This window comes from Plectropomus leopardus, chromosome 8 (assembly GCF_026936395.1).
Source record: "Plectropomus leopardus strain MGB_pleo_1.0 chromosome 8, ASM2693639v1, whole genome shotgun sequence".
NCBI lineage: Eukaryota > Metazoa > Chordata > Actinopteri > Perciformes > Serranidae > Plectropomus > Plectropomus leopardus.
The window spans coordinates 24,943,469-24,970,899 of record NC_142183.1 but is presented as its reverse complement, the minus strand read 5'-3'; the positions used below and the strand labels follow the sequence as shown (position 1 = coordinate 24,970,899).

At 40.4% G+C, this 27,431-nt stretch overlaps 1 protein-coding gene across 4 annotated transcripts in view; it reads right to left on the bottom strand.

Moving 5' to 3' along the window:
• Nucleotides 1-27,431, bottom strand: part of unc5a (unc-5 netrin receptor A) — a 308,725-nt gene that overhangs the window by 50,971 nt on the left and 230,323 nt on the right. For all 4 annotated transcript variants that reach the window (XM_088081238.1, XM_088081237.1, XM_088081239.1 and 1 more), the window contains one exon: nt 1,445-1,588. In XM_088081238.1, coding sequence (XP_087937364.1) covers nt 1,445-1,588 — 144 coding nt within the window. The remainder of the gene's footprint in view (nt 1-1,444; nt 1,589-27,431) is intronic.

The window sequence follows — 27,431 nt, the reverse complement described above, 5'->3', positions numbered from 1 at the left end:
AAGCCACGCAGGGATCGGTGGCACCAACCATGTTGCTTATTACAGGCTGCCTGGCTGGTTCAGAGATGCTTGTCTGCTGCCAGAGGGGCCCTGCATCAAGCAAAAGCAATTGCGTTACCCCTCACTCCTCCCCTACCACCCACTCTCCGCTCTCCAGCATCCGCCAGCCTCCAGCTTCCATCTGTATGAGGGCTTGGAGCAGCCACACGAAAACACAGCCCCGAGGCGCCTGGACAAGAGCTCCTACAAGCCTGGCTGACTGCATGGGGCTTCACATTACGTCTCATTGGATACTCTTACTGTTGCACCAAGCCCTGCCATACATTACTCCGCGAGCCCAGGCTGTGAATTACACAGGTAAAACTGGCAGCGCTCGTTTCTTAACATAATAAATAAAAGCAAGGCTATTTGTATGTGATGAGCTAGACAGGACGCTGATAGCTGGCAGGTTGGCGCAAATTTGATGTGCTCACCCCGGGTTTTGACTCAAAGCGAAGCAACGTGTTATTGTTTTGCGATGGGCTGAGGGTGCGGCTGCCGGTGAATTCCTTTAAACAGATGTTGAGCCTGTCCTGACCAATCATAGCGAGAGAAACATTAAGACAAGCCGAGAGTTTCACGACATTCAATTTAATTAAAGCCGATACAATGGGACTGGAGGAGACTTAAGATATAACGGTCCTGGAAGGCTCAAATCCATGTGAGTGTATATGTGCGTGAATGTGAACAGGCGCGTGCACGCACAGTTATTGAAGCGTGTGTGTGTGTGTGTCCTTATCTCACATCTAACTGACTTTGTTGAGCTCTCAAACAAGGTTGGATAATGAATGTGTGTTTTCAAAACGTCTGGTGGTTTGGAGACTGCTGCGTTCGGCTCTGTCTGGAATAATGCATATTTATGTGGGAATTAATAGGCAGAATGCTTTAAAATACTCAAATGTAAAATGGCTTCTTCTAATAAAGCTTTTGAGGCTGCAGCGAGGGATATGTCTGCATTCCCCAGACAGATTTATGATTGCTGCACAGCAATAAATTTCAAATCTGTTTTTATTCTAGTTACTTTCATAGGGATCATTGCTGATATACTGTATCCAGTAAAAAATATGCTCATGAATACTCAAATTTAGTGTTCCACTTTTTTTTCAAACTGCCTTCAAGCGGATGCATTACTCCGTTTCTCTCTGCCAGGGTCGAATATTTACTTCTTGTAAGTAGGATTGCAGAATGATGATTTAACTAAATTGTAATCACAGTAAAGCACTGTGGTGCACAGATCATAATGGCCTCTGGGCTAATTGTTAAATGAAAGTTCCCTCCCCAACCACCCAAAGTGAGAAAAAATCATTGTGTTAATATCGTCTTATTACAAACTGACATGCAATATGTAAGCACCTTGTTAGGCAGCATTTGTAATGAAACAGTAAACGTTTTAAAGTGAACTCACAAGCAATCCTGATGTACGCCTTTTGGCTCTTTTGGGTTCCGGTGGTGCTCCAGGCGACACACTGACACCAGTACTCATCCAGACCAAAGATCTTCTCCACCTGCTGTCTGGTAATGTCAATCGTCACCTGCATGATTGGCAGCGCTGCAAAGCAAACACAGGAAGGACTGTCAAAGTGGTGAACGGGGGGCTGGATGAATCCAGGTTTATCCCTCATCAGCTCATTTGACAATGGAGAGGATTGAAATGACCATAAATATTTCTCCATAGAAAGAAAACAAACACACTCAACTGAATCCTTTAGTGCATTTTGTACCTTGAACTAAACTGGCAAAGTAATTTAAAAAAAAAAAAAAGCCAGGCAGAATAAACAAGCAGAGAACCATAATCATATATAAACAGAGTGCTTGTTAACCGAAGAAAATGAGAAGAGAGCCTCACAGCTATCCTTGGTGTAATTTGGAAGGCGTTAAAACACCAACAGTTGGGAAGGAACAAGGAAGCGCTAAACAAACACTCCACAAACAAAAATACTCAGCACGACCTGCTTCTCTATTATTAAATCCGGGGTTCACAATCTATGGAGGATTTCCACAACAGTGTTGATATAAGTGACGCTGCTGTAACACAGGGCAAAAACAGCTTTATTGCTTTTCAAGAAGAAAGTAAAGACAACGCTTGTCTAAACAAAGGAAATATGGGACAAAATTCATTCTGCTAAACCGTCCAAACAATATCATGTTGTCCGTCTATTTTTTTTTTTTTTTGATATTTGAGAAGTAATCCTTCATTTCATTTTCCTTTGACCTTTTATTTGGACCTGTAACCCACACGTAGCTTTTATATATTGAGCTGGACCTTGATCCCTACCACATGCCCTACTTTCTCTTTGTTCTGATGAAGAGATTGCCTTGTTTTTCCCTCAGCTTCCAGCCCTCTCTTCATCTCATCTTTTCTCTGTGGGGTCTTTTGGAGAGAAAGAGAGAGAGAGAGAGAGAGAGAGAGAGAACATTTTACTGTCACAGAGGACGCATTCCCAAGACTGACAGAATAGCATATACAATGCTGTATATTTAAGTCTCAATGGAGAGCAGCTCCTCAACTGCCATTTACATAAAAGCACTTAGTGACACTCTTGCACTCCCCTCGCACACTTGATCTGTCTGCAGTGATCCTTCCCAGCTCCACACTGAGGCTGACTGGAGTTAGGCTAAGTGGCACCTATCAGGCCATCAAACCTATACAGCAATTACAGAAAGCACTAGTCCTGGTAAAGAGTACTCATCAAACCCAAAACGGGGAATTTGTTGAAAACAATGCGAGGCAAACTGTGCATGGATCTATAGAGGCCTCTGTGAGTGCAGGCCTACCCAGCAGTGACATGAGCTGTCAGGGAAGAAAGTGGCGTGGCTCCACTGCCGGCAGCCACGCGGTGATAAGTAACTGTGAGGTACACTGGAGGACCTCCCATGTATTAATGTCTAAATGCGGTAGATTTCACTGTATGTGATCACAGTAAATGTGAGTACATGTGCAGTGAATCCAGCCCCGAAGCGCTACTCTGAGCATCAACAACACCCTGTGCCACGTGCAAGACTTCACCACCATGCTCCCATCTGAAAAGGGAGAAAAAGTGATATTTGTATTTTCATATTGGCTTTAATAATTCAGCCAAAGAACTGTCAGAAAAGTTTGAAATAAAAGGCAGGACTGAGGAGTTCACTCTCATTTACTGAGTCTCTCAAGTCAAGCTCTCCTGTCAGATGTGTGTGTGCGTGCGTGCGTGCGCCTGCAGTGAGAGTGTGTGGCACAGGCTGAGAGAGCACCTAAATGCTAAAACAAATGGCTAAAGCTACAAAAGGGGCACTGCAGAGAATGAAGAAATGGAGCAGAAGAAACTCTCCTTCTTTCTTCGAATCAGCAGCATGGCAACATTTGGCTTTCACCCTAAAACATAACAAATGAAAAAACATGCACCTTATACAAGAAGAGCAACATTCGAAATCTATACATATGCAATTTGGGAACAATGGTTATTCTTGCAGTTGCATTTTTTATTCTAAACAAAAAGTCAGCCAAAGCATCGACAGAAAAAAATGAAGTCCAGTGCAGCAGGAGAAGCAGTTTTATTTTAGTTACATATACTTTTTTACAGTAAATGCAGCAATGTGCAATCTACATCTTGTGTAATAATGAGGGATTTAAAAGGGGGTGTTATATTTTGTTTTACGTGTGTGCTTGCTGCTACACCTGGGTATCTGTATTCAATACCTTTAAGGTAATGACCAAAATAACCTAGAACCAGGCAATATGTTAACTTCTCCAGTCAAATGATATCTAAATTCAATTATTTTTGCACCCAGATCTAAAAAAAATGACTGTATGGTTTGCTTGCTGCCAATCTCCAGAAGCTTTTTTCTATTTAATGTGATGTGTGACTAGCCCATTATCACAGCAGCTGCAACCAATACAGTCTAAGGTGTGTTGAAGTTGAGTTCGTTGGATTTGAGATAGTAGTTCAGCATGTCCAGTTTTGCACAGCTACTTAATAACTAAACACTTTAAAAATGTATGTTAAAAAAAAAAAAAAAATTTGGTTGTATTTTACCGCTAAAAGTATAGAGTGGATGTAGCTACTGTGATGTCACCAGTTAATTTGTGTTGTGATAGTTTGAAGCCTTGAGTTTGGCATTTTGCACTTGCCATCTTGGGTTTTTGGAGCTACAAGTGACCATATTTGGTCAAGAGGTTGGAGCTGTGGAGGAGGGTGGGGTGGATCTGACTCAGACTGTGGTGACGCCTCGCAGAGAGCCTGTCCCTCAAGCAGCCCTCTACTTAAATATGCATATTACATGCAAATGGCTGAATTATAAAAAAAAAAATCAATCACCCCCCACCCTACAGCTGTCATGAATGTTAAAATTAGTTATAGAAACCTATTTTTTATTTTATTTATTTATTTATTTAAAATACTGAGCTGTAAACATATTTATTTCTGCTGTAAATTTGGGCATTTTAACATGGGGGTCTATGGGGATTGAGCCAGCCTGAAGTGGACATTAAAGAAAATGCAATTTTTGGTACTTTCGCACCAGCTTCATTTTTTAGCCTTAGAGAGTGCCGCTTGGTATCAAATAAAGTAGAAAATTAAAGTATTACATTATATACTATATATCACTTTGAGCATACTGGTGTTGGTACTTGTATTGTAATTTCTAAAGACAACACCCACCTCTACATGTTATTATGTGTTAGTCATTAATAAAATGTGGAGGATGGGGTGGTTCATTCTGAAGTGTAACCTCAAACCTGAATGAAATTAAATTCTGAGAAACTGTTACAGCTTTGGATGTGAGGAACAATGGAACATCTGATGGCCCCTATTTAGACCGAGCTCAGCAGTTTATGCGCGCAAAACGCTTTGTGAAAAAAAAACAACTGAATACATACATTTGAAATTCGTCAATAAGCAGTGTTCATTGCTTTGTATGGCTCTACTTTAAGTAGGAATTCATTTGATTAATGCAAACCTTCCTTCTTCTTTGAGCTAGAGGGTGAAAGGAATAGATCAGTATGGAGATGCAAAGAATGAACAATAGCAACCCGAAGTGAGAAATCCTAAGAGGAGCAATTTGAAGCTCTGCTTGCCAGGGTAATTGCATTCTGTTTCCTTATCTCTTCCTGTCTACATAATTACCTGCTTTCTGTGTCTGACACCTTCCAGTAACACTGCTGTGAGTCACTCTGTCCAATTTCACTCCAATTAATAAGTAGGACAAAATAATCTCATCACTTTGTGAACAAAATGGGACTGTAATTTTATAGCAGTTAATAATTATTGAACAGGCTGCTATTTACTGTTGTTTTCCAAAGTCGATTCCACTGGGAGGGCTGTAAGCAAAACAAAACTTTATGAACATTGCACACCAGATGACTGATACAGCAACTACACCACTGATTCATTGAAAGCTTTGTCTTGCCGGAAACCGACACACTTATGACTCAATTATATCAATATCGATTTATAACAGTATGCTCAGCTGCTTTCAAGGTGTGAGGAACCAAAAAATGAGGAAATTTACACTTCCTTTCCTGCAAGATACTGAGCGTGCACTTAACATTCCTGTTAAACGATAATTAAAACATGACACAATTCCCCCAGCCTTCGGTTTGATCTGCGGCCCATTTATAAATGAGCTCATATCCAAACCTCGGTGAAATTAAAATTTTAAAGGGTGATTATGTGATTGACACTGTGTGAATTCTGGGCTTACAGCTGGAACCCTGGTGAGTTTATTTTTATTGGAGTGCAATGGGGCAACTTACTCGGCTGTACTTACCCATAATTTTTTGAAAAATACACATCTCTAAAGCTTTGTAACATTGCGCTGAAATTAAGAGGTAATGCATGCTTGCACACAGAATCTATCACTCACGAACAGTCATAACACTGCCAATACCAATAAAGTCAGCTCCTGTCTTTTGGCAGTAAGTACCACTTCACACTCAAACTGCCTGTTTGACAAGGCTTGATAAATATGCATAACATGTTGTTTGACACATTTATAGCAGATGGCAGTTACATGTTACCATGTTGGTTAGTACTGCATACAGAAGACCTGACTTTGCAACTGCAGTTCTAGGTACACACAGATATGTGCAAAAACACAAAATTACATAATTCCTTGTAGAAATAAAAACAGCTTAAAGGGTCAATGCCATGTTTGTCCTGGACACCCCACAAGACAGCTCAAGAAAAAATTGTGGAAATTTGTCAGTCAGAAACTTCAGTTCAATCAAAGTTAACTTGGGTTATTCTGCACTGTAATATTTCTATAGAGGCAATATGTTTAGGAATCCTACACTCAGAATACAGAAACTAGAATGATCTGTGATCACTTACGTCAAAGTAAAGCGGTTTTGGATTGTTTCTAAGGGTGCAGATTTGGTGAAGAGGACAAAAGAAAGAACATACTTTATTGTTCTCCAAGGAAAAAAATCTATTTTTTCTACTCTGTGGTTATTTTTACATTTAAGACACACAGGCCAAAAATACAAACACATGCACAAACAGGACCTATACACATGCGTTTATGGAGAGATGTCAGACTGAGGGACTGCAGCCCATGTACAAGCACACAATGAGGTCCTTCAAAAAAAATTAGAAGTAATGTAAGTGCTACTTTTATGTAATGTTAACAAAGTTACGCCACATAATGCTGCATGAATAATGCAGTGACTTAACCCTCTTTGTTCCCTGTGGAACAAAGTCATAGAAACCTCCCTGAATTGTTACCCCTGGCAACATGTTGAGTCTCTCTACCCCGAAGTTAAGCTCAACTTGGCTAGCCATCTTTGGTCCTGCAGGTTTCCAGATTTTATTAATGCATCAAGTCTTCTTTAAATCGTTTATCATGTCCTTGACAGGGAAACTTCTTGATGAATAATGCAATTTTTCCATCTTTAGGGGCAATCAACACAAAAAACAAGAACTATAACAATGACTACATAGATAACATTTTAAAAATAATTGTAACTCAAGTGGATGGCGGCATCCACACCAGAAATATAATGACAATGGCAGTGGCAAGTGATATTGCTTTGATTGGTGAGTCTGCTCCATTTTGGCGCGCCCGTGCAACGCTTAACACAAAACTGCAAGGGCCAAGAAAGCTCAAGTGTAATCTGTCAGCCAGTGGCAGCAATCAGCTGACAAAACAAACAACAATGTTGGCCTGCAGGCCAAAAGCCATGGTAGCTTTCCTATTTGAAAAAATCTGCATGGACACTAAGGTTCACAGTATCATTTTCAGCAAGCCTGAATGACGTCCATCAGTCTATCTCCTTTGGCTTGTTTGTGTTGTGACGTAAACTCTGCTCTTGCTGCTGAAAATTAGCGACGTATCTGCCGGCTGCAATATCTGTCACATGATGTGCAGACTACGCCTACTCAGCGCCGGTGTGGTAATTGTGCCTACCCACTGTCATAGCGATTTGATGAATAATAGAAACACTAACATCCAAATTTACAGCTCTTCAAGTGCAAAGTGGCAGATGACACTGCAGAGACACTCATCATTGAAGTTGAAAAAAAAAAACAAACAAAAAAACTGCACGGCTGTTTCATAAAACAAACAGTCTGTATAAAGACACTATTGAAAAGGAGGACATCTGGGATGCAGTCAGGCTTTCTCTGAATCAGTTGTATGTGTTATAGTCTGTTATAATTAATAAGAGAGATGAGGAGATGTCACAGCTGGAGAGTGCAGCACGTGCTTGGCGTCACTGTTTATGGATTTTTATTGTTCATATTGCTATCATTTTAGTTGTTGTTCTTGGTGCCCTTAGGTCAAAGATAAAGAGCTGTGTCCTTTGTTCATTAATTGATAGGTTATTCTAGCATTTTTTGGGGGGGAAATAATAAATAAAATTAGTACATCAATTCTTTTTTTAACCCACAAAACATTCATGGAAGACGGTAGTGCTCTTCACAGCCATTTTCAGCAGTACCTGTGTACAGGCAGCATAAAGCCCCAACAACCTCCAGCAATTAGATAACAAAAAGCCTAAATCACTCACTGTTGCTTATAAAGCTCAACTTTTGTGAGTGCACAGTAATAACTGAAGAGTGGACAATCAATAGACAATGTTAAAAGAGATTTTAGTGAGTAAATCAAACTGACTGACATTGTAAAAGTGTGGGTGAACAAGTGCAGCCCCCTCGCCACTGTGAATCAATTCCCCTGAACATGCACAGTTCTGTTAATCAGCTATCTGTGAGTAAAGTGGACAGAGAGCTCACAGGGCTTGTATCTAAAAGGAGCATCCGTAAAAGCATCCAGGCTGTGCACTCTTGGAGACACCAAAGCAAACACACTATTCTGCCTCAAGACTTCTTGAGTTTTAACAAATGAAACGGAAGGAATAAAAAAAGAGTGGAAGGGATGCAGTGGCTGAGTTCATGAATTAACTGACCCTACCATTGTATGATGGAGATTGTTGAACAGTCTTCAGGCAACGGAGCACAATAAAAGTTATTACTAGCTCTACTAGCACACACAAAGGACACACCAGAATTTACTGTACTGTACTCTATTCTAATCTGTTTCAAAGATTATTTACACATGTACCCCATTCAGAAAGAACAGTCGCACTTAAAGTGACGGAAAGAAAGGAGTCATACTGTGAGATGCAGCAGCTCGCACATTTTTTTTGTGTGTGTGTGTGTGTGTGTGTGTGTGTGTGTGTGTGTGTGCATGTGTGCATGTGTGTGTAGGATGAATTTCCCCTTGAGCCAACAGGGGCTCAACACACACAGGGTAAACATCATTGGACTCAATCCCGGGTGAGTCGATATTGGGCTTGTCTGAGTGCGGGACTTTATTTTTCTCTCCCTCACTCTTGTTTTCGCAGGCTGTGACCTCAATTCCATAGGGGTCATTTGCTTATCAAAGGCAAGGACTGGAACTTGCAGGTCCTGAGTGTGTGTTCATTGTGACCAAGGAAATTCAATTAGGCAGCATCCCTACTGTGTGTCGCTGGGATTCATCAGTGGATATAGGGGGATTAGGGTTGGGTGACTCTACATCAGGGGAATGCACCATTTCAAAGGAGAGAGTTCACAATGGTCGAGGGGAGACATCACAGATGAACGCTTTTAAGATTGCACTGTCTGCACATCCTGGCAACCAGTCAAAAGCGGGCTCTAAGTGTTTCATTTCCTCCTGTGGTTCGTCTTTGTACAGGATGGCATCAGTGTCATCATCGGCACCATGAGCGTCCAGAGCTTATTTTCAAGGGACCCACAATGTGCTCTTCCCCACACCAATTACTTTACCTTTTCTACATCCCCAAGACATGCTGACACTGAGCCGAGCTGTCAAATAACAGCTCCAGAGATTCACTGTCAGTCTGGAAACACAGGTACATAACAACCTGCACAGAATTTCCATGTGCAAATAATCCAGAGTTAACCCCAGGTCACAGAGCCAAGGGCATAACTGCTTTATTGTCAACTCTTCAGACTTTCATTACCATGTAAAGCAGTGTGGTGATGGGTGGCCCATGCTACCTGACGTGGAGAGCTGAGAATGGCAGGTGGCGCCATGAGCATCTGTCTCTTAACAAGGATAACGTGGCCTTCTGAGTGAAGCATGGCTCTATTAAGTAGCGAGAGAGATGGGAGCAGGAGAGAGAGAGAGGGGGAGGCAAAAACACGCCCTGAGTTCACTGGGAATGCAGCAGTCAGGCCTCCCATTCAGGGATGTTGGTAAGGTTGCGACTCGAGTCAGTGGGACAGCGTTCTGGGTCAAGGCTCTGCCTCCGGTTATGGTCGGCTTTTCAAGAGCTTCTTTTGATTGAGCTGTCCATTTTCCACAATGAATGCACGCTGCAAGGCCCCCGCTGATGCTCTGAATGTCGTTACAGATTATTCATGGCTGACAAACAGGCAAGCAGGTAGCGCTCCAATCAATCCGGCTAGGTTCATTCCAATGCCACTCCAAGGAGACTCAGGTGGAGCCTCGACAGCAGGGTGAGAGGAGTAAATGGTGCAGGACTGAAGAAACACTAATGAATATCATGGACTAACATGCCTGTTTTAAGATTCTGCCTCTGTTACTAAGTGACTAGAAGTGCAGGTCTCTTTCACAAAACAAAAAAACAACAAAAAGTCATAGGCTATAGTCTGAAGGATTTTCTTCCCAGATCTAGGTCAGACTTGTTTGGTGGTGCAACAGCACAAGAGTGTTTTGAGGTTTTCTACAAACCATTGCTGACCTGTGTTGACACTTACTTTGGGAAAAAGTTGAACAGCCTGCTATTTAAAAAAAACAAAACAAAACAAAAAACCAAGAACAACAATAAACTTCTAAAGTCATGACACTTTTACAAAACAATTTTCTCAAAAAAAAGTTTATACACAAAATTTCTACCATAAACAGGAGACTGAGAGCTGGCATGAGTGATTTTTCTGCAGTTAAGTTCCTGAGGGGAGGCTACTTGAAAAGGTTCGCTTCTGCTGCAAAGCATCTTTGGGAATTCTGGGGGGGCCTGTCGCCTAACACACTTTAACCAAGTACTAGAGATGACTTTGTCAGCTTAAAGGAATACTTCACGCCCCAAATGATCAGGATTCAATTCAGGGAGAAAACTTTATTTTTCTTGCATGCCTCTTAGGTGATAATAATCCAAAAGAAAAGGCAAACATTCTTCATGAATTGAAGTAATAGTGAGCTGCATTTAACAACAATACTACATCAAAACATCAGTTTACAAACTCTCACACAACTCGTGCAGTATAATCCAAATCTCAGTTATCCAAGTCCTATTCTCACAAGTCCCAAACACATGCATTATCTGTTTTTGACCGACTGATTGTTCATGCGGAGGTGTTTTAAACAGTAACGATTTAGCAAAAATGCATGTGTTTTGGAGTGCCCAGTAGCTCAGTTGATAGAGCGGGTACCCCATGTACAAAGGCTGTGTCCTCGCTGCAGTGGCTGCAGGTTCGATTCTGGCCTCGGCCCTTTGCTGCATGCCATCCCTCTCTCTCTCTCTCCTCCCTTTCACGCTTAAGCTGTCCTATCCTAGCAAAGGCAAATGGCCCGAAAAATTAATCTTTAAAAAAAAAAAAAAAAAAAAAAAAAAAGCATGCGTTTGGAAAGTAGTGAGCACACCACTGGATAAATGAGAAATGGATTACACTGCACGAGTTATGGGGGTTTGTAAACAAATGCTTTGATACAGTTTTGGTGCTGGTAAACGCAGACCCCTATGACTGCAATTCACCAAGAATTTTCTCAGTTTTGGGATTATTCGTTCAATGTTAGAAGGCATGTGAGAAAAACAAAGTTTTCCTTATGAATTCAATGAAAAACGGGATGAGTAACTAATATACAAATGATCCTTTGGGGGGTGTTCATTTAAGACAGGAGCAACTACATTTTAAACAAGATATCACACCTTAAAATGTGTTCTACTCACAAGAAAAGACTATTTAAAGTGTAACAGTCAGGTTGTGACTTCGGATGTGCAAAACAATAGATTGAGAGGAAATTGTTTGAGCTCAGAAGTAAAAATGAATAATGATGTACACACTTTGCATGCCCCATAAGAGTGAGATCTCCACTCAGCAAGAAATTTCACTGCCATATTTGTCACTGGCACAACACCACCACACTGGATACTGCACACAGGATATCACAACAATGCACCGCACAGCGTACACATACATGTTTTTAGTTGCACAGGTGTTCGCAGGTTTGGAACGTGATAATGAATTGATGCACAAAACTTCAGAATAGCTTTTCCGTGTCACCGAGAAAGACAACACATGACACAAATTAGAATCAATTGCGTGTTTCACGTTTATATCTGCCACTTTAGAAAAGTCACAACTGATTTTATCAAATGGATATTAATTAAAAGCAATGGATTTTTCTATTTACACTATCTCTCCGTAATTACTTTGCCTAACCTTTCCTTAATAGCTAACATACACACACGCAACACGCCCGGTGCTGTGATTTACCACAGTGCCCTTACCAAAGTGCCCTCGCTGTAATTACTCTCCATCCAATATCCTGACCCTGATGATTGGCAAGAGCTGAATGTTCTATATGCCACAGTCTTCAGGCTGGGAGGGACTGGGACCTGCTCCTTTATCTCCCACACACACCTTGTTCTACCTCGAATGAAAACACGTTGGAGGTGAAGGCCTTGAGCACTTTGCTTCTGCTTCCATTACATTCTGCAGAGTGGGAGGATCTGATAGAACGTTACCCACATGAAAGCCCTGATAATTTGCTCGGGCTAACATGTTTCTCTCCCCCTTGTCTGACATGGCCTTGGGCGCCGAAGTAAATAAGGAAAACTGCTTCAGGTAAGTCAGCCTGGCTCCCATCTGGTTGCCGAGTGCTCCATGCCATACAAATTGCATTAGGGTTTCCCCCTCCCTCCTCACGATTGGTGGGTCCCTCTCGGGTCTTTGGTCTGCAGTGTTGTTGGAGGGAGAAGGCAGAGGTTTTTGGTAATCCAATGAAGGTGTGTAGGCGAATGTAAATATTCAGCACAACAACAAACAGCATGCAGTAAATAGCCTAGGGGAACACAGAGGCTACGAAAGACTTTCTACAAAAACTTGACTTTTTTTCCCCTACATTTTTGAAGTACTGGAATTTACATTTGATCTTATAATAACGTACGCTATTTGTTTATAGTGACTAATATTGTAGCCTATAATAAATTAACATTATGTCTCATTATTTCACTTTCTGTTTTGACTGTGATTTAAACATCAGACTGTTCAGCTGTTTATATCTGGTGTTATTCTAGGCACCTTCAGTCAGGCACGAAATCATCTCAAGTGATCATTTTCAGATTTCTTTTTTTTTTTTAATTTCTGCAGAATCTGAGAATATTTTAACAAGTACACTTCAAACTCAAGTTCTTGACTTTGCTAAAAATTCACAGTTTAGCACTTAGCAGCCTTCCTGCCTTACAAGAGATGGAGAAAAAAGGTATATAACTGAGATTGATGAAGAAAAGTCAAAGCCAGACTTCTTTGCCTTGTCAAGGAATTATGTTATGTGGGCAAATTGTAATCTCATGGCATGAAAATCACAGATTTTAAGCATCACGAGGAACCTCCGGAGAGTTCGTGTCAAAATTGCGCTATGATGTCGATACAGAAATGTTGCGTGTCTCAGAATCAATCTTGCTTGAAGATGTGTAGGATAAAGTTATACCCTCAAGTCTTGCCTACCACCCTCGCACCATGATACACAAGCAGACAGCCGCAGCTGAAATGGGACACACTAGGCAGCCACACATAACAGTGAAAAGAAAGCAGTATTTTAGGATAAAAATGTTTCATAATATAGCCTTGGAAAGATGTATGTTTTTTCCTCCTAAGATTCCAGCAGAAGAGGAAAGGGAAAAAAAACATCAAAGAAAATGTTTTACTGTATGCCTTGTATCCTGTGGTGTAAGAAATGGAAAAACTGCTAGATCTTCAAAGAAAAATACCTGGAAAATGTTCACAGCTTTAATCGGTAATCTGTTTAAATCCCTCACTTGCCCTAGTGATCACATGGTGTTGAGTCCACACGGTTCGCAGTCCAATGTGTCGTTGAGTCCAGCATCAACTACAATGCAATGCATGAGGGGATGAAGTGCTGCAGACCGAACACGGACTGAGCCTTTAAATATTAATTTCTTTGTTCAAATGTTACTTTATTAATTATTAATACAGTAGATGCAAGACGGAGAATTGTGGACTTTATAAATAAACCTGACGCTTAAAATTGCGAAAATGGAGTGAAGAGCAGAGGGGACCCGTGAGTTCAGTTTGTTATCAGAGGTACCAGATGTTGGGAGGCGTTGGAAAAAAAGGCACAGATGCAGCACAGATTGTACAAAAGGAGATTTTTTTAAACTCGTGATCATAAAGACGAGATATGATATTCTGAAGATTTGCAAAGATGACAACTATTGTAACCATTTTCCAATTTACATTACAGACTAGTTCGATGTAGGGCTGCACAATTAATCAAAAATGTTATTGAAATTGCAATACAACAATAAGTGCAATATCTAAATTGCAGGAGCTGCAAAGGCCAAATGTGTCACAAGATAAATTATAAAGGAAGTATTGTGTGCTACAGCAGTATTTCCCACACACTCATATATTTGTGGCAGTCTTCCATGATCAAAATATCTGTTGCCACTAATTGATTTACTTTTTTGGAGCTGAACTGTTCATTAGGAGTGCTGCTGGAATATATATATGTATATACCTTTCAGTTATTCATTGGACCACACTCTCAGAGCGCAGAGCGTACTATGATCACAGATGGATCAGCAGAAGGCCAGACACTCTTAAAGTAAAATTTAATCATTCAATCTGCTGGGTCTAAAAGTTTGCTCCCTGACGCCTCTACAACAGCTGCTGCTATCATCCATCCATCTGATCAGCTGTGTCCGAATCAACTGATCAGTTATCCACACCATTACTCAACCTCCTCAAACTGTTGCTGAGGAAAAAGTCCTGTCTGTGCTGCATTTACAGACATACAAAAATGTCCAAAGTTAACGAGGGTACGCAGACCCCCCACTCCAAAAAAAATCATCATCCTTATATCTTCTTCAGTGAAAATGAAAAGAAAAAATGACAAATCATACTAAAATCACTACTCATATACCAGTATGTCCAGTATGTCTTTTGCATAATGTGCAGCCCTTATCATATTTTCTTTATAAAGTGATAAATGATTTAGCCAATGAAATGTCAAAAAATGGTAAAATACTTGCCCTGTAGCCCAAAGTGAAAAATAAGAGATACAATTTCCTATCAAATAAGAAAAGGAAAAGCTGTAAATCAACCACATTTAAGAAGCTGTAATTGATGAATATGGGGAAATTTTCCTCAAAGTGCAGAGGAGGTGAATTAAATAGAAGGAGAAGACTCGACACAAACAACAAACCAATACTTGTCCCCTAAAAACAGCTTCTTATTCAGTTTTCAAACATGTACTTTGAATTGTCCTGCGATTGAATACAGAGAGATAAATCTCTGTCCTTTGACTGCCCTTTAAATACACACAGCTTTGAGATCTCTTAAATGACAGACCAGAGAAAAAAAATAACATCTTAAGAAAACAAACTCTGGGTCTAAAACAACAAGAATGAATGAATTATTAATCTGAATCGCATAAAATCCTCAAGATTGCTTCCTGATGGCTTCTAGACCAGGAACGCTACTCTTGTTGTCAGCATGCCTCATTGAACGCCCGCTCCTTTTAAAAGGTTTCATTCGTGCAGCGTCGCCTCTGCATTTTCTTTTTTGTGTGTTTGTGGTCGGTACAGTGACCACATGATACTGAATACAGAAGTGTTATATGTGGGTGGGAACACGCTGATAATTGACTTGGGTTTTTATTCCCTGAAACATGAGGCAGGTTACATTTGCCTGCTAGTTTTTCACTCTGTCACCCACCTGACCCAAAGTCCAGCAGGCTGCATACACAGTCTGTGCACGGGATGCTTACTTGAGACTGTGCAGAAAATTGAAAGTGCAATCTCAAGTATAGACCATACAGGTTTAGATGCTTTTGGTTATAAAAGCAGCATCCTACCTGTTATTTGTGATTCTTTCAGAAAAAAATCCCTTTTTCATATTTTACACAGCACTTCATGAGGACACTGAAGCTCTTCTTCTTCCCTTGCAGCATAAAATAGTCCTTTCACAATGCCACCACTATCCCATACCCAGGACACCCTGCAGCTTCTAGTTTAAAAGGAGAACGGTGAGTTGCTGTTTGTTTGAGGAGTGTGTAAAATACCTATACTGAAAGTCTCCTTGGGGCCAAACACACAAAGCATTAGCTGTCAGCAACTGAGTTCCTCTGCCTATCAAAAATCTCCATGGACTATTTAGCTGTCAGCTCCCTCACTGCACCTCCCAGCTCCACTATTTTTAAACGAATTTGAGCGGAGCAGGTGTTGATTGACACCACAAACTCCCACTCTGTCTCTCTCCGTCAGCATAACGCTCTTTCATTTCCAGGGGATGCGGAGGTAAGTTGAAAGATAAAACTGTAATACAGTTAAAAAATATAAAATGAAAAATATCAAAGTTCATTGCTTATAATCAAAATAGCAAGGCAGGGAGGAAGTTTACCGGCTCGTCTCTGCTCCGTTCTGAATCCAAGCGTGTTGAAACGCCACATTTTGAGGCGCATTGTGCAATCCAAGCACATTTGCAACTTTGGCCTCTATTTGCTCAGCACAAGGGCAGTACAAGTGGCCTGGGTAATGCATGTGCTGCATTTCATTGCAGCACACAGACCACATTTTATTCAGATGTCTCCGGTAGGGCACAAAAGGCTTAGAACTACGGTTAGAAAGATCTGAGCGAATATTTCCATGTCACTCTGAGGACCAAGGCGCTTTGCACAAAGGTACACACACTACTGTGTGCCTTTGGAGATGTTGTTGAAAATGAATTTTTTCTTGAGATTTTACAAATTGTCATCATTCCTACTGCAAAGATGAAATACTGTGCACTGTGCAACAGAAAAGAATCAGCAATCTATTATTATAAAAAAAATGATTTCAACATCATCATCTTCAAAATGCTTCTGCTACACTCACCATTCCATGCACTGCACACAGAAACTACAAATACAGGCTTCAAGGAATGTATTGATAACATGTCTGTCTTTACCAAATGGGGTAAACAAATAACTTGGACTGTTGTAAAAGACAGAACCACTAAGTGTGCTGAATACATTCCAACTTCAAGCAAGGGCACAGCTTTTGTGAGACTGACAAATACAAAATTACTTTAGAGAAAGCAAAGCGCGGGGCTGACGCGGGATATGTTTTGCTGGGAGGACAAAGGCTGTGCGCGTGGGAGATTGGAACGCCAGCGTTGTTGTTTGACAAATGGTAATTATCTTTTTTTTTCACTTTTGTTCCACTAATTGCAGTTAATTTTGAAATTCATTATTCCTGCATGTCAAGACCAACTTCAAAGGAACAGGCCGCACCTACTCCACATTTCAAAATAAAAACTTACACAAAGTCGGAGACACTAAGAAGTGTGGCCTTTGTACGAGTCTATCAGCAAGATCAATCAGCACAGCTGGTTCATTCTTAATTCTGCCTGCCTCCCTTTACTCCCGCTGCTCCAAACACACTTGGAGTTGTCTCAAGGCCAGACAAACACAGGCTTCAATTAAATCCACTTTGACTCCCTCCTCACTCTGAAGTGTGTTGCTTGCTTTCAGAAGGCCTCTGCACACATAAACACACACATGCTCGGACGTAGACACTGTGCTGACCTGCCTGAGAAGCCTAATAGAACACGTTGGCAGATGTGTCACGGGAACAATTCACCTTGCCATCTGTTTTTCGCAGCTTCATCGCCAAATCCTTCCCCCTCCGTCCCGCAATCAAGGACAGGATGAAATACAAGTCCCATTATGGGGAAGCAGCTAATAATGCATTATCAATTAGTCCCCTTGGCTACTGATCGATGCTTAGCAGGTGGTTCAAGGCCATTTTGTTCATTTAGGACTATATTGTCCTCTTCCCCCCTGATTCTCTTATTTCCTTCTGTTCATTAGATTCTGTCTTACAGGCCTATCAGGTTTTGCTTAAATTGCAGCGGGGCCGTTCTTCAATATTCCATTAAAGATCATGTTTAATCACTGTTGTGAGGCCCCGGCACTATTAGGAAGACGATGTCCTGAATTCACCGCAATTCTGACAACAACAGAGTGACAGCGAGCTGCTTGCTGCTCTCACATTTTATTAAATGCCATCCATGTAAAGGGACCTCCTGAAAGTCTCCAGTAAAGGTATTTATCAGCATCCGTGTTGTTGACCTATACAGGACTTAGAAAGAGGGAAGAAAAAAAAGGTGTAATACAGGGGCAGAGGGAGGGGAGAGTGGGTGGAAGTTGGAGTCAGAGAGCTGATTGGCTGCTATAATACCAGGGATAAGTATTGAGGTATTAAAATAAAGGTTACAGATCATTTCAACTAAGCCTAGCTTATCTCCCCCTTAGATCAGAAATTAAATATGTCATCACATTACAATCCAGGATCTAGTCAATCAGAAAATACATATTTTATACAAATGAATCCTCACTGATTTGCAGACACAACGCAGGGGTTTGCCCCGTGGTGCCATAACACATTATTAGTTTTATTCAGGAAGTGATAGATGGTTTAAGAGATTTACTGACTACGTCATATGCGGTATTTAGACCTCAAAGGATTGAGAGGACAGGAGCTGCTGCTGATAAACCTGCAGGTTATAGGAGGGGATTATCATATAAAGTATATATATATATATATATATATATATATATATATATACACACACACACACACACTGTGAACAGGTAAAAGTCTCACTAAGGTTAAAATATCTTTTTCAAGGGTGACCTGACCAAGAGCGCAGCATTAACATTGTTACAGGAGTATAAACACAAACAATGCAAATTCAACTGACACTACAAATGAGTGAACACATCCAGTAAATATGCAATACAAGGTCAAGGACAAATACAGATATGATGCATAAAAAGCTACAATTTTCTAAAACAATTTCTTGTTCACAATGACCAAGAGTACTATTTTATCAATCCCTCAAAATTGAAGTAAATTCTCTGATAGTAATCACCTCTGACAATTTCAGGTCCTTCTAAATTATTCCAGGAAAAGGGGACAGTGTATTCAAATGCTACTGAGCCTCATTCTGTCTTAACTCTGGGGACCAACGTGTAGAATATTGTAATGTAAAAGTCATATGAAAGTATAAGCCATATTGATTATGGTTTTCACACATGCACACATCGGGCCCTGCACCATGACATGCCCTAAGGGGTCTAAGCACTCATTTTTTGCCCCTTTTGTTTAAGCTATATTTATCTGTAGAAAAACAGCAAAAACCACAAAATTATTGGCCACGATACATGTGTCTGTTGCTTTGCTGACATTTCAGAATCATGGACAGCGCAGTTTATTTTGTCTAACGGCCGGGAGTCAGCAGCAGAGTCTGAGTGCAGCCATGACCGGGTGTTTGTGTTGCACATGACAGGAACGCTAACGTACATCATTGGTTTACGTGAGACGGGGAAACCTGGTAACTACTGACTGATCTTTGATCTTTATTTTTTGGCCTTGTTACTTTACTGAGTGCTGCATTGTGCTGTTTGTTCTAATCATTTTAACAAATATTTTACTGTGATGAAACAAAAGCAGCAAACTAACAGTTCCTTACCGTAATATTAACATACATGTTTTTTTCCAACCCAATTTTACTGAAGCTAGCTAGCATCTAGCAAGCAATTCAGCATCCACAGATGGTAATAACATGAAGCTGGTAGCTAAAAGTGTGGCGCTAACTTGCTTGGAAAATGTGTGATTCAAATGCGGACATGAACGTCCACATGCTCTCACATAACCTACACAAGATATCAGCTATATTGACCATGTCAAAACATCTGAGTGGGGGTGTTGCAATATACTGATAATTACAATAACTGTGATATTTAAAAATGATATACTGGAATCATGTTAATAATGCATTTAATAATGTGTAAATAATCCAGCGCCTCATAAAAAAACTTCTTTCCTTCCTTGCTTTGTCGCCCTCCCCCAACACCATCTGGTTCCTTTGTACTATCCAATAAGTGTAATTGCTCTTTTTGTATACTTTTGTGCAGTTATGGTTACAGACTGCCTCCACTTCCTTACAGTCATATTCTGAGTGTAATTCATTTGCCAAAAAGAGCATTTTTTTCCCCAAAGTTTCTATAAATATTGCGATAATGTTGTTAACCTGAACACTTTTGGCAACGATAATCATGCAGTGAAAATGTGATGTCTGTACAATGAAGTGATAATGTACAGTAGCAGGAGCCAGAACCAGCTGTACATTAATGGTAGAGAAGCGGATGCCTCCAAATCTGTTCTTGTGCCTCACAAGTCAATAATGATAGTGGGCGACAGGAGTGCCCTGCCGTGGCTGACCTGTCTTTGTGGAGGTGTGGCGCTGTCCATAGTACTGACACGGAGCGAAGGAGAGATCAATAGACAGACCAAACTTGTCACCTAGTTTGGTCAATTTTACATAATTGTTCATAACTGAAAATATATAATTTGCTCTCTGCCAGTGGTAAGTTCTTATTTGAGAGCTCTGATTAATCAATGTCTTTGGCTTTGAAACAGTAGCCTTATACTTGTTGGTATTTAGCTTTTCTGAGGCTATTGCATGCTTTAATCAATTAATTTTTTGTCATGAATAAAACTGCCCCATTGCAATTTTGAACAGTCCCCTCAGTCATTTCATCCTGGCGTCTGGCCTGATGTACACAGATAAGAAGGAGCCAGCCCGAGGAGAGATTTATAAATAAAAGTCAACTAATGCAAAAGTGTGAGGACATATAGAGAAGGACATTTAGCTGCAGCAATATCATAATAATATATACTTATAGGGGTCTAAAATTATATGTGAAGTCATAATAAATAGGAATTTTAAGAAGTTCATTCATATGGTGTTTATGTTTCCATTGTAAACCCTGAAAAAAAAAACACTTTCAGAAAGTACAAGGCAAATATGTAGCATGTGATTATTTTCTCCATCATCTTCTGCTTTCATTGTGGAAGCCTTGTCGACATCCGGTTCAATCAACAAAGAAAATATAATCTCTCCGCATCTTTATAAGGCAGTTGCTGAGGTTTATTGAAATAGGAATGTGAAATGCATGTATTTTCCACCTGAGAGGGTTTGCTGCAGGGGTGACAGTGCGACGCGTGGATCAAAATCGTTTCCATCAATGCTGGCAGATGAAATGCAAACACAATCAAATCAGCCCGGCCCATACAACAATCCTCCGCTCAAATGCCAATCTCCCTTCTCCTCATCATGTGTCTGATGAGAAATCATAGTGTGGGAGAATCTCCTAATCTATGCAAACACTGCACTGTCAGCATTGATTTGTTCGGAGGGGATATGTCTTTATTAGGACTCGACAGACGGCTCCGTTTCTCCCGTTCTATAAAGGATGACCTGAGAAAGACACTGAGCCGGACGAGGGCTTTGGAAGCAGTCACAGCCATAACAATTGAGATAAGTTACTGAGGACAGGTAATGAGAACCGATAGACTCGAGGATGGATCGATATCGGACATTGATACCCTGAGAGGAAGGACAAATTGTGACATCTCTTTCCTTTTCCATGTTCAAAGGAGCTCCTGAGACAAGTGTGTTATGAACCTTGTGTGTAACTGTGTGTGGGGAGAGCGGTGTAAGTGTGTGTGTGAGGGATGGGTCCAAAGTGTTCACAGAACACAAAGGCGTGTCAGTAGCTCTGACTGTAACTGCACAATACACACAGTCGACTGAGGCAGTTCCTTTGTCTTTCCTGCACTGAATCAGTTTCAATAAACAGAGCCGTCTGATGAGGGCAGGGGTCACGTCTGCTGTAGATGGTTATCCACATGTCCTGTTTTATACCTCCTGAGCTTTGAATACAGAGCAGTCTGACGGAAACATGTCTGCACTTCAGACCTGGGTCAGTTATTAATTTGACCCTTTTGCAGCTGCTTTGACGTTTGTCTGAGTCTGCTGGGAGTGAACGTGTGTGAGGTTTGCTGGATATTGCCTCTGCTGTGCTGGACCACGCCATCTAATCTCCAAAACAAGACACATTTCTGATATTACTTCATCTCAGTTCTGCTGTGTGGCGGTCAAGGGATTATCGATTATGGCTTCCGCTCTCTTTGATCAGTTTGTTTTCCCATTTGATATGCTTTAGTAATGAAAACATGCACATAAGTCATTAGGACTGCGGGAGTCCCTTAACGTTCTCAGCGCGGATATGACAGCAGCAGACGAAAAGGTTGCTTCAAGTGCGCTGGTGATTAGATGTGCATTTGGAAAAAAGCCGTCTACTTCTCATTTCTCACTCCTTTTCACATTTCTCACACATGGGCATTTATCAGAGGCAGCTTTTAAAAAAATCATTTAAATAATAAATAAAATAATAATTACTGTGACTGTATCATAATAATCACATTGTGCTGTTCATACTATTAGTGCAGAGGGACTAATCTTGTTCTTATTACTTAGTAGCCAGAAAAATATGGACAGAATTATCTGTCATCTCCAGCCCAGTCGCCAGAACAAATTGTTGACATTTTTTCTCCCTGCAAACCAAAGATATGATCATTTCTAAAGTGACACAGTTCAGATTAGATGTATATGAGCTGAGTTTCTCATGAGGAGGCACTGTCGACCACTGATCTAAACCAACAATAGGAGGAATCTTTTAGTTTAAGTAATTTCCAGCTATGTCTGTAGTGGCAAAAGCAGGTGTTTTTTAACAAGATAAAAGGGCATTTCCAGTGCTAGAGTTTGTGGCATTTTCAGCTGTGGTGCAACCACCAAACAGGGTATTTTATCCCAAAACATGATTTCATAACTTTAAATCATGCCTAAATTTTTTAATCACACAAAAACTACATCACTGACATCAAAAACATCAATTAATCAATATTGTTGTTATATTGTTTTATAGGTAGCCTATATGTTGTTATTCAGTATTATTAACTGGACAACTAAACATCTATTGTGTATCCATTCTTAGTTAATCTAATAATTTAAATACATTTTTTTAATGTAGGTACTTTCATCACATTGATGCAGAAGTAATAAAAATTACAGTCCAATATTTCCATAAAGCAGTCCTACCAAGTGATTTGCTATTACATGAGTCTGCTGCAGACACAGGTACTAAAAGAAGAGCTACGTTGGTATATATGATGTGGCAGACAAATTTAGTCTTGCGGTATATCATGATACTGCTCAGTCCTATTTAGAGGTGTAACACTATTTCTTTTCATCTTGGTCAAATGTAACCCTAAGATGCCCCATGCAATGGCGGTGACTCATCTTTATCTTTCATACTGTAAGCATCTTGAAGTGGGTAAAAGAGCTTTTTTCTATGCCGCTCTATCTGCCCGAATCCTTCTGCAGTTACTGTAGATCTAAAATTGCTAAATTTGGTCTCCCTTTGTGAATTCAAATCATTGCTGTAGAAACTGGGTGCTTTTCTCTTCTGGCTGCTGCAGTTTTGGGGGTATTTGAGATTCCCCATTTGTTAACCTTCGTGATTGTTTTGTATTGTTCTTAGTTATTTTTAAGGATTTAGACAGCTTTTTGGTTTATTTAAGGTCTTTTACACGGCTGTATTAAAAATGTTAGTAATGACTTCATAATTGCATTTCGGTTTTATTTAAATTTTGTGGCATATTTTCAATTATCTGTCTTATGTTGTTATTACAGTCTGCCGTAGCTAGGACACCCATAAAATGAATTTCAGTGAGGTGTTCCTTAATAATTTTAAAATTTAATATAAATAAAAGGTTTAACCCTTATTTTCCCCTGACACGTTAAATTGATGGTTTTTAAGCAACTTCATAGGTTGGGAAAATCTTGTAACTTCAACATTCCAAAAGCAGTTAGACAAACTCACAAACAGCTAGACTCTGAATCTTTGCTAGTGAAAATATAAACTCTCACACATGCAGTGGAAAAACAACAGCCCGACGTTTACATTTCTGTAGGATTTCTTCTAAAATACCAATAAAATATTAATGCTATTTTGAGATATCAGACAGCTGTGTGCTTCATTGTTGATGGGCCACTCATCCATCAAAGAGTGAAAAAAAAGATGTGAGAACAGCAGAGCAAATGTGAAATCCATCTCAAGCAGTGACGCTTGACTCTGATGTGTCTTCATGCTATTTCCATTATTTTACTGTTGGAATTAAGAGCATTAACTCCATCCACAGCTCAACTTGAATTTACATAACAAAGGGAAGAGGATCCTTGATGAGAATCCCAATCAGTGTGAACATGCCAGCCGATGAAACTGGGGCTTAAATCTCAGGAGCTTTTTGTTGGCTGGTCACATGGGTGCACAGTATTTACATCTCTGTCTTTGTTGATAGAGCCAACAAGCGTGGACCGCGCTCGGTGCAAAGCGCGGGCAGAGACGGCCACTCACAGTCAGGTAAGACATTTCTCAAAGTTAGAGAAATGGGTTATTTTGAGAGGGTGATTTTTCACTGTTACACTGGGTATATATTGTCAATCAATTTTTGTCAACTTGGGTATGTGTCCAAACTCCTCATACCTTCTTTCTCAAGGCGCGATGTTGATACTGGGCAGCTTCTGGTGTGACAGAAGTCCTGGTTGCTTGGCAACAGGTACAAGTTTAGAGTCTGGTGTGACTGTGACGACCAGGGTGAGAGCCTGACAAGCCTGTACTGCACGCACACACGCACGCACGCACGCACGCACACACGCACACATGCGTGCGCGCACACACAAACACACCCATAGAGCTTTACTGCAGCTGGATGTGTGCGCCTCACATGTTTCTTGCAGGAAGGGGGATTAGAGGGAGCCATCAGTAAACTCCTCAGGGCAGTGCTGACATTAAACAGCACAAGTGTTTGAGAGATCGATGTGGGTACCTTGGAGCAGCCATACCTCTGGACAACCACGTGTCCTTCATAACCGCTCGACCCCACATATGACACATTCATCATCAAAGGCAGCAGGACCACCGAATGATGCGGAGAGCCTGGGGAGGAAGACTTCACAGGGGTTTCTAAGACGGAGCCCCTTGCTGCTGCAGGGGTCCGCAGCGCCCAGCAAGACAGATTTGTTTCATAGACAAATAAATGCTGACTATAACGGCTCATAACCACATGGCAAATGGCCCATCATCATTAAATGTTGGCACAGCAACATTGCATTGGTAATGTGATGTTCCCATAAACTCTGCAGTTTATGGGGCACAGCGTGTTCTTTAGCTACCAAGCAAACGCAATTCATCGTATCAAAGTTAGGCAGCCGGCTCCACAATGTCACTCCTTTGCATCCCATGTTACAAACAACATGCACATCATACAATGAATGTATTTACATGCTCTTCAATACACAGCTTGCTGAAGGAAACCAGGTTATGCCTTAATTTAGAGAACGCATTTAAATGCTCTGCTGCTTCTGCAGCAGGTCAGTAATCAGATTTCTCCCCTTCCTCAAAGACACTCTTTTTTTCTTTTTCTTTTGGGTTTGTGTCTGTGTGGAGCAGACAGCGAAGAGAGAGGACAGGCAGAGAGGAACTTTCCCTCAGTGAGAATATATCTGAATTTTTTAAGAAATGGTCAAATGTTCTGCAGCAGTGAGAACAGATTTATTCAGACTTTGCTGTTACTTTCTGTTAATTTCAGATTCAGTGGGACTTTGAATAAAATCGTTTTAATGACTATACATCGCTCTTTGTTGTCCTGGGCATGTAAAAAGCTGATCAGAAACCCTGTGACCAAAAAATAACACAGGCTATTTGTACAAACAGCTTATTACAACTCATATTTACAGTTATGTAAACTGGATGTGACCTGGATGTGACCTCTTGTAGCTGTAGTCATTATGAGGAGAGCAAAGGAGGAAGCTAGGGGATGTAGCATAACAAGCACTAAAGTTCTCGTAGGGAACTGGATGAATAGACCACTATACCTAACATTATGTTTAGCACATAACATGACGACACCCAACCATGATTCTTTTCCTAAACCTCACTTAAGTAAGGGCACTGATTTAACCCTTTGAAACCTGATTGATTTTTGATTTCCTTCAAAAAACATGGGAAGAATACAATGCGCAATGAAAGAAGCAATGACCCAAAAATCTGCAAGAAATAAGTATTGTTTTTCCCTAGGTTTTTTCTTTTTCCCTGGCTTTCAAAAAAAAAAATACTAATTTACTAATCTGTGAGGCATTTTTCCAAGTTTCTCATTGCCTTTTTCCTTTGCTTTAGAAAGAAATAGAACCAATTTGCTGAGGGTTCAAAGGTTGAAAAAGTTTATATGCTAACACACCACAGATAATTGAAAGGCATCTGAAAGCAGCACAAGAAAAATAATGTTGCTCCAGCTTATAAAAGGGTTAAGAACTGCTCCTTAAGTTCGTTAAGACAGCGGAAACAAACAACATACGAGGTCGTATAAGTTGGAAGATTTGTTGTCTGGATCAGTTGTCAGTCTCAAGAAAGAAATCTACCCAAAGACACCAGATTTTCTAAATCCCACCTTGATTACTAAATCGATGTTTCACATTAAATTTCTCTTAAACACAATGTTTAAAAAATGACCTTACTAGAAGAAGCTGACTGTAATCTGGTCACATAAATGCGCACAAGCCCACTGACTGTACTAGAAAAATTGTTTTACAAAGAAATACAACACTTGCATACTTTTCCTGTTTGTCATGGCTTGCGCACACATCCCTCCTCCATGACTTTGACAAGTTAATTAGAAATATCACGTGTTAAAAACACAATTTTTTTCCTGGCTGAATTGTTGATATTGGCAACACTTTAAATTTCTATCACTCTGCACAACAACTGTGAGAAACAGAGAAGAACTGTTAATGAAACAACACATAAAGGGAGATAGTGTTGGGAATTGCTCAAATTTTATAAGCATTGACTCACCAACAATTTCAACTTAATGATCCAAATCCACAAACGCTCTCTTCTGTGTTCACTTTCTATTCACAAAACCAGAACAATGTTTAACTCTTTCTACTCTTTAATTGCCTTATCTACCTGAATCTGATCCCAAATGACTCTTGCATCCACAACTTTGCCTTGTACGCAAGGTAAAACAGACCAACAATAGAAATACAACCACATTTTACTCTTTTCTAACTTGTGTTGTAAACTACAAGGACACAACTCTCATACCGCAGAGAGCTCAAGTTTGAATCGGCCACAGTTCCTCATACTCACGAAGCAGATAATTTCAAAAATGATCTGCCTCGTGAATATGAGGAACCGTTATGTTTATTGGAATAAAAGAGTAGGTGCTGGAGAGAACACGCACAGCAATCAAAGCCTCAGTGTGAAAGAATATTTGTGTTCATGTGTAAACTAGGTCAGAAATCCTCACCTACAAAAGTGTCAGTTTGAATCGACACCAAGAGTTAGTTCCCCTGTGACACTGTACAATTTATCCCTACATTTGGTGAGCTGCTGCATTTAATTCCAAACACCAGAGACCAGATGGATAAAATGTGAGCACAATGAGCTCTTTATCTAAAAAAAACAAAGAGGCAAAGTGTGCATGTGAATTGATACACCCCTGCTTAAATTTCCCTTCAGATTTTCCAGCTTTAAACACCTTTCCCTTTGTTTTTTGTTTGTGTCTGTGTGCAGACACTGATGGCCGTGTTTTGGTGTTTTTGTGTAGTTCTCACTTGTTGTGTCCATTATCTGTTTTATGCATGTGTTTGTTATGTTTGGCTGCTAATCAGAGTGCGCATTTGCATGTGTGCGCTCTCTCCCCCCAAAAAACCTGTCATTTCTGTGTTTCTCCTTCCCAATCAGTTGTCAGGCTG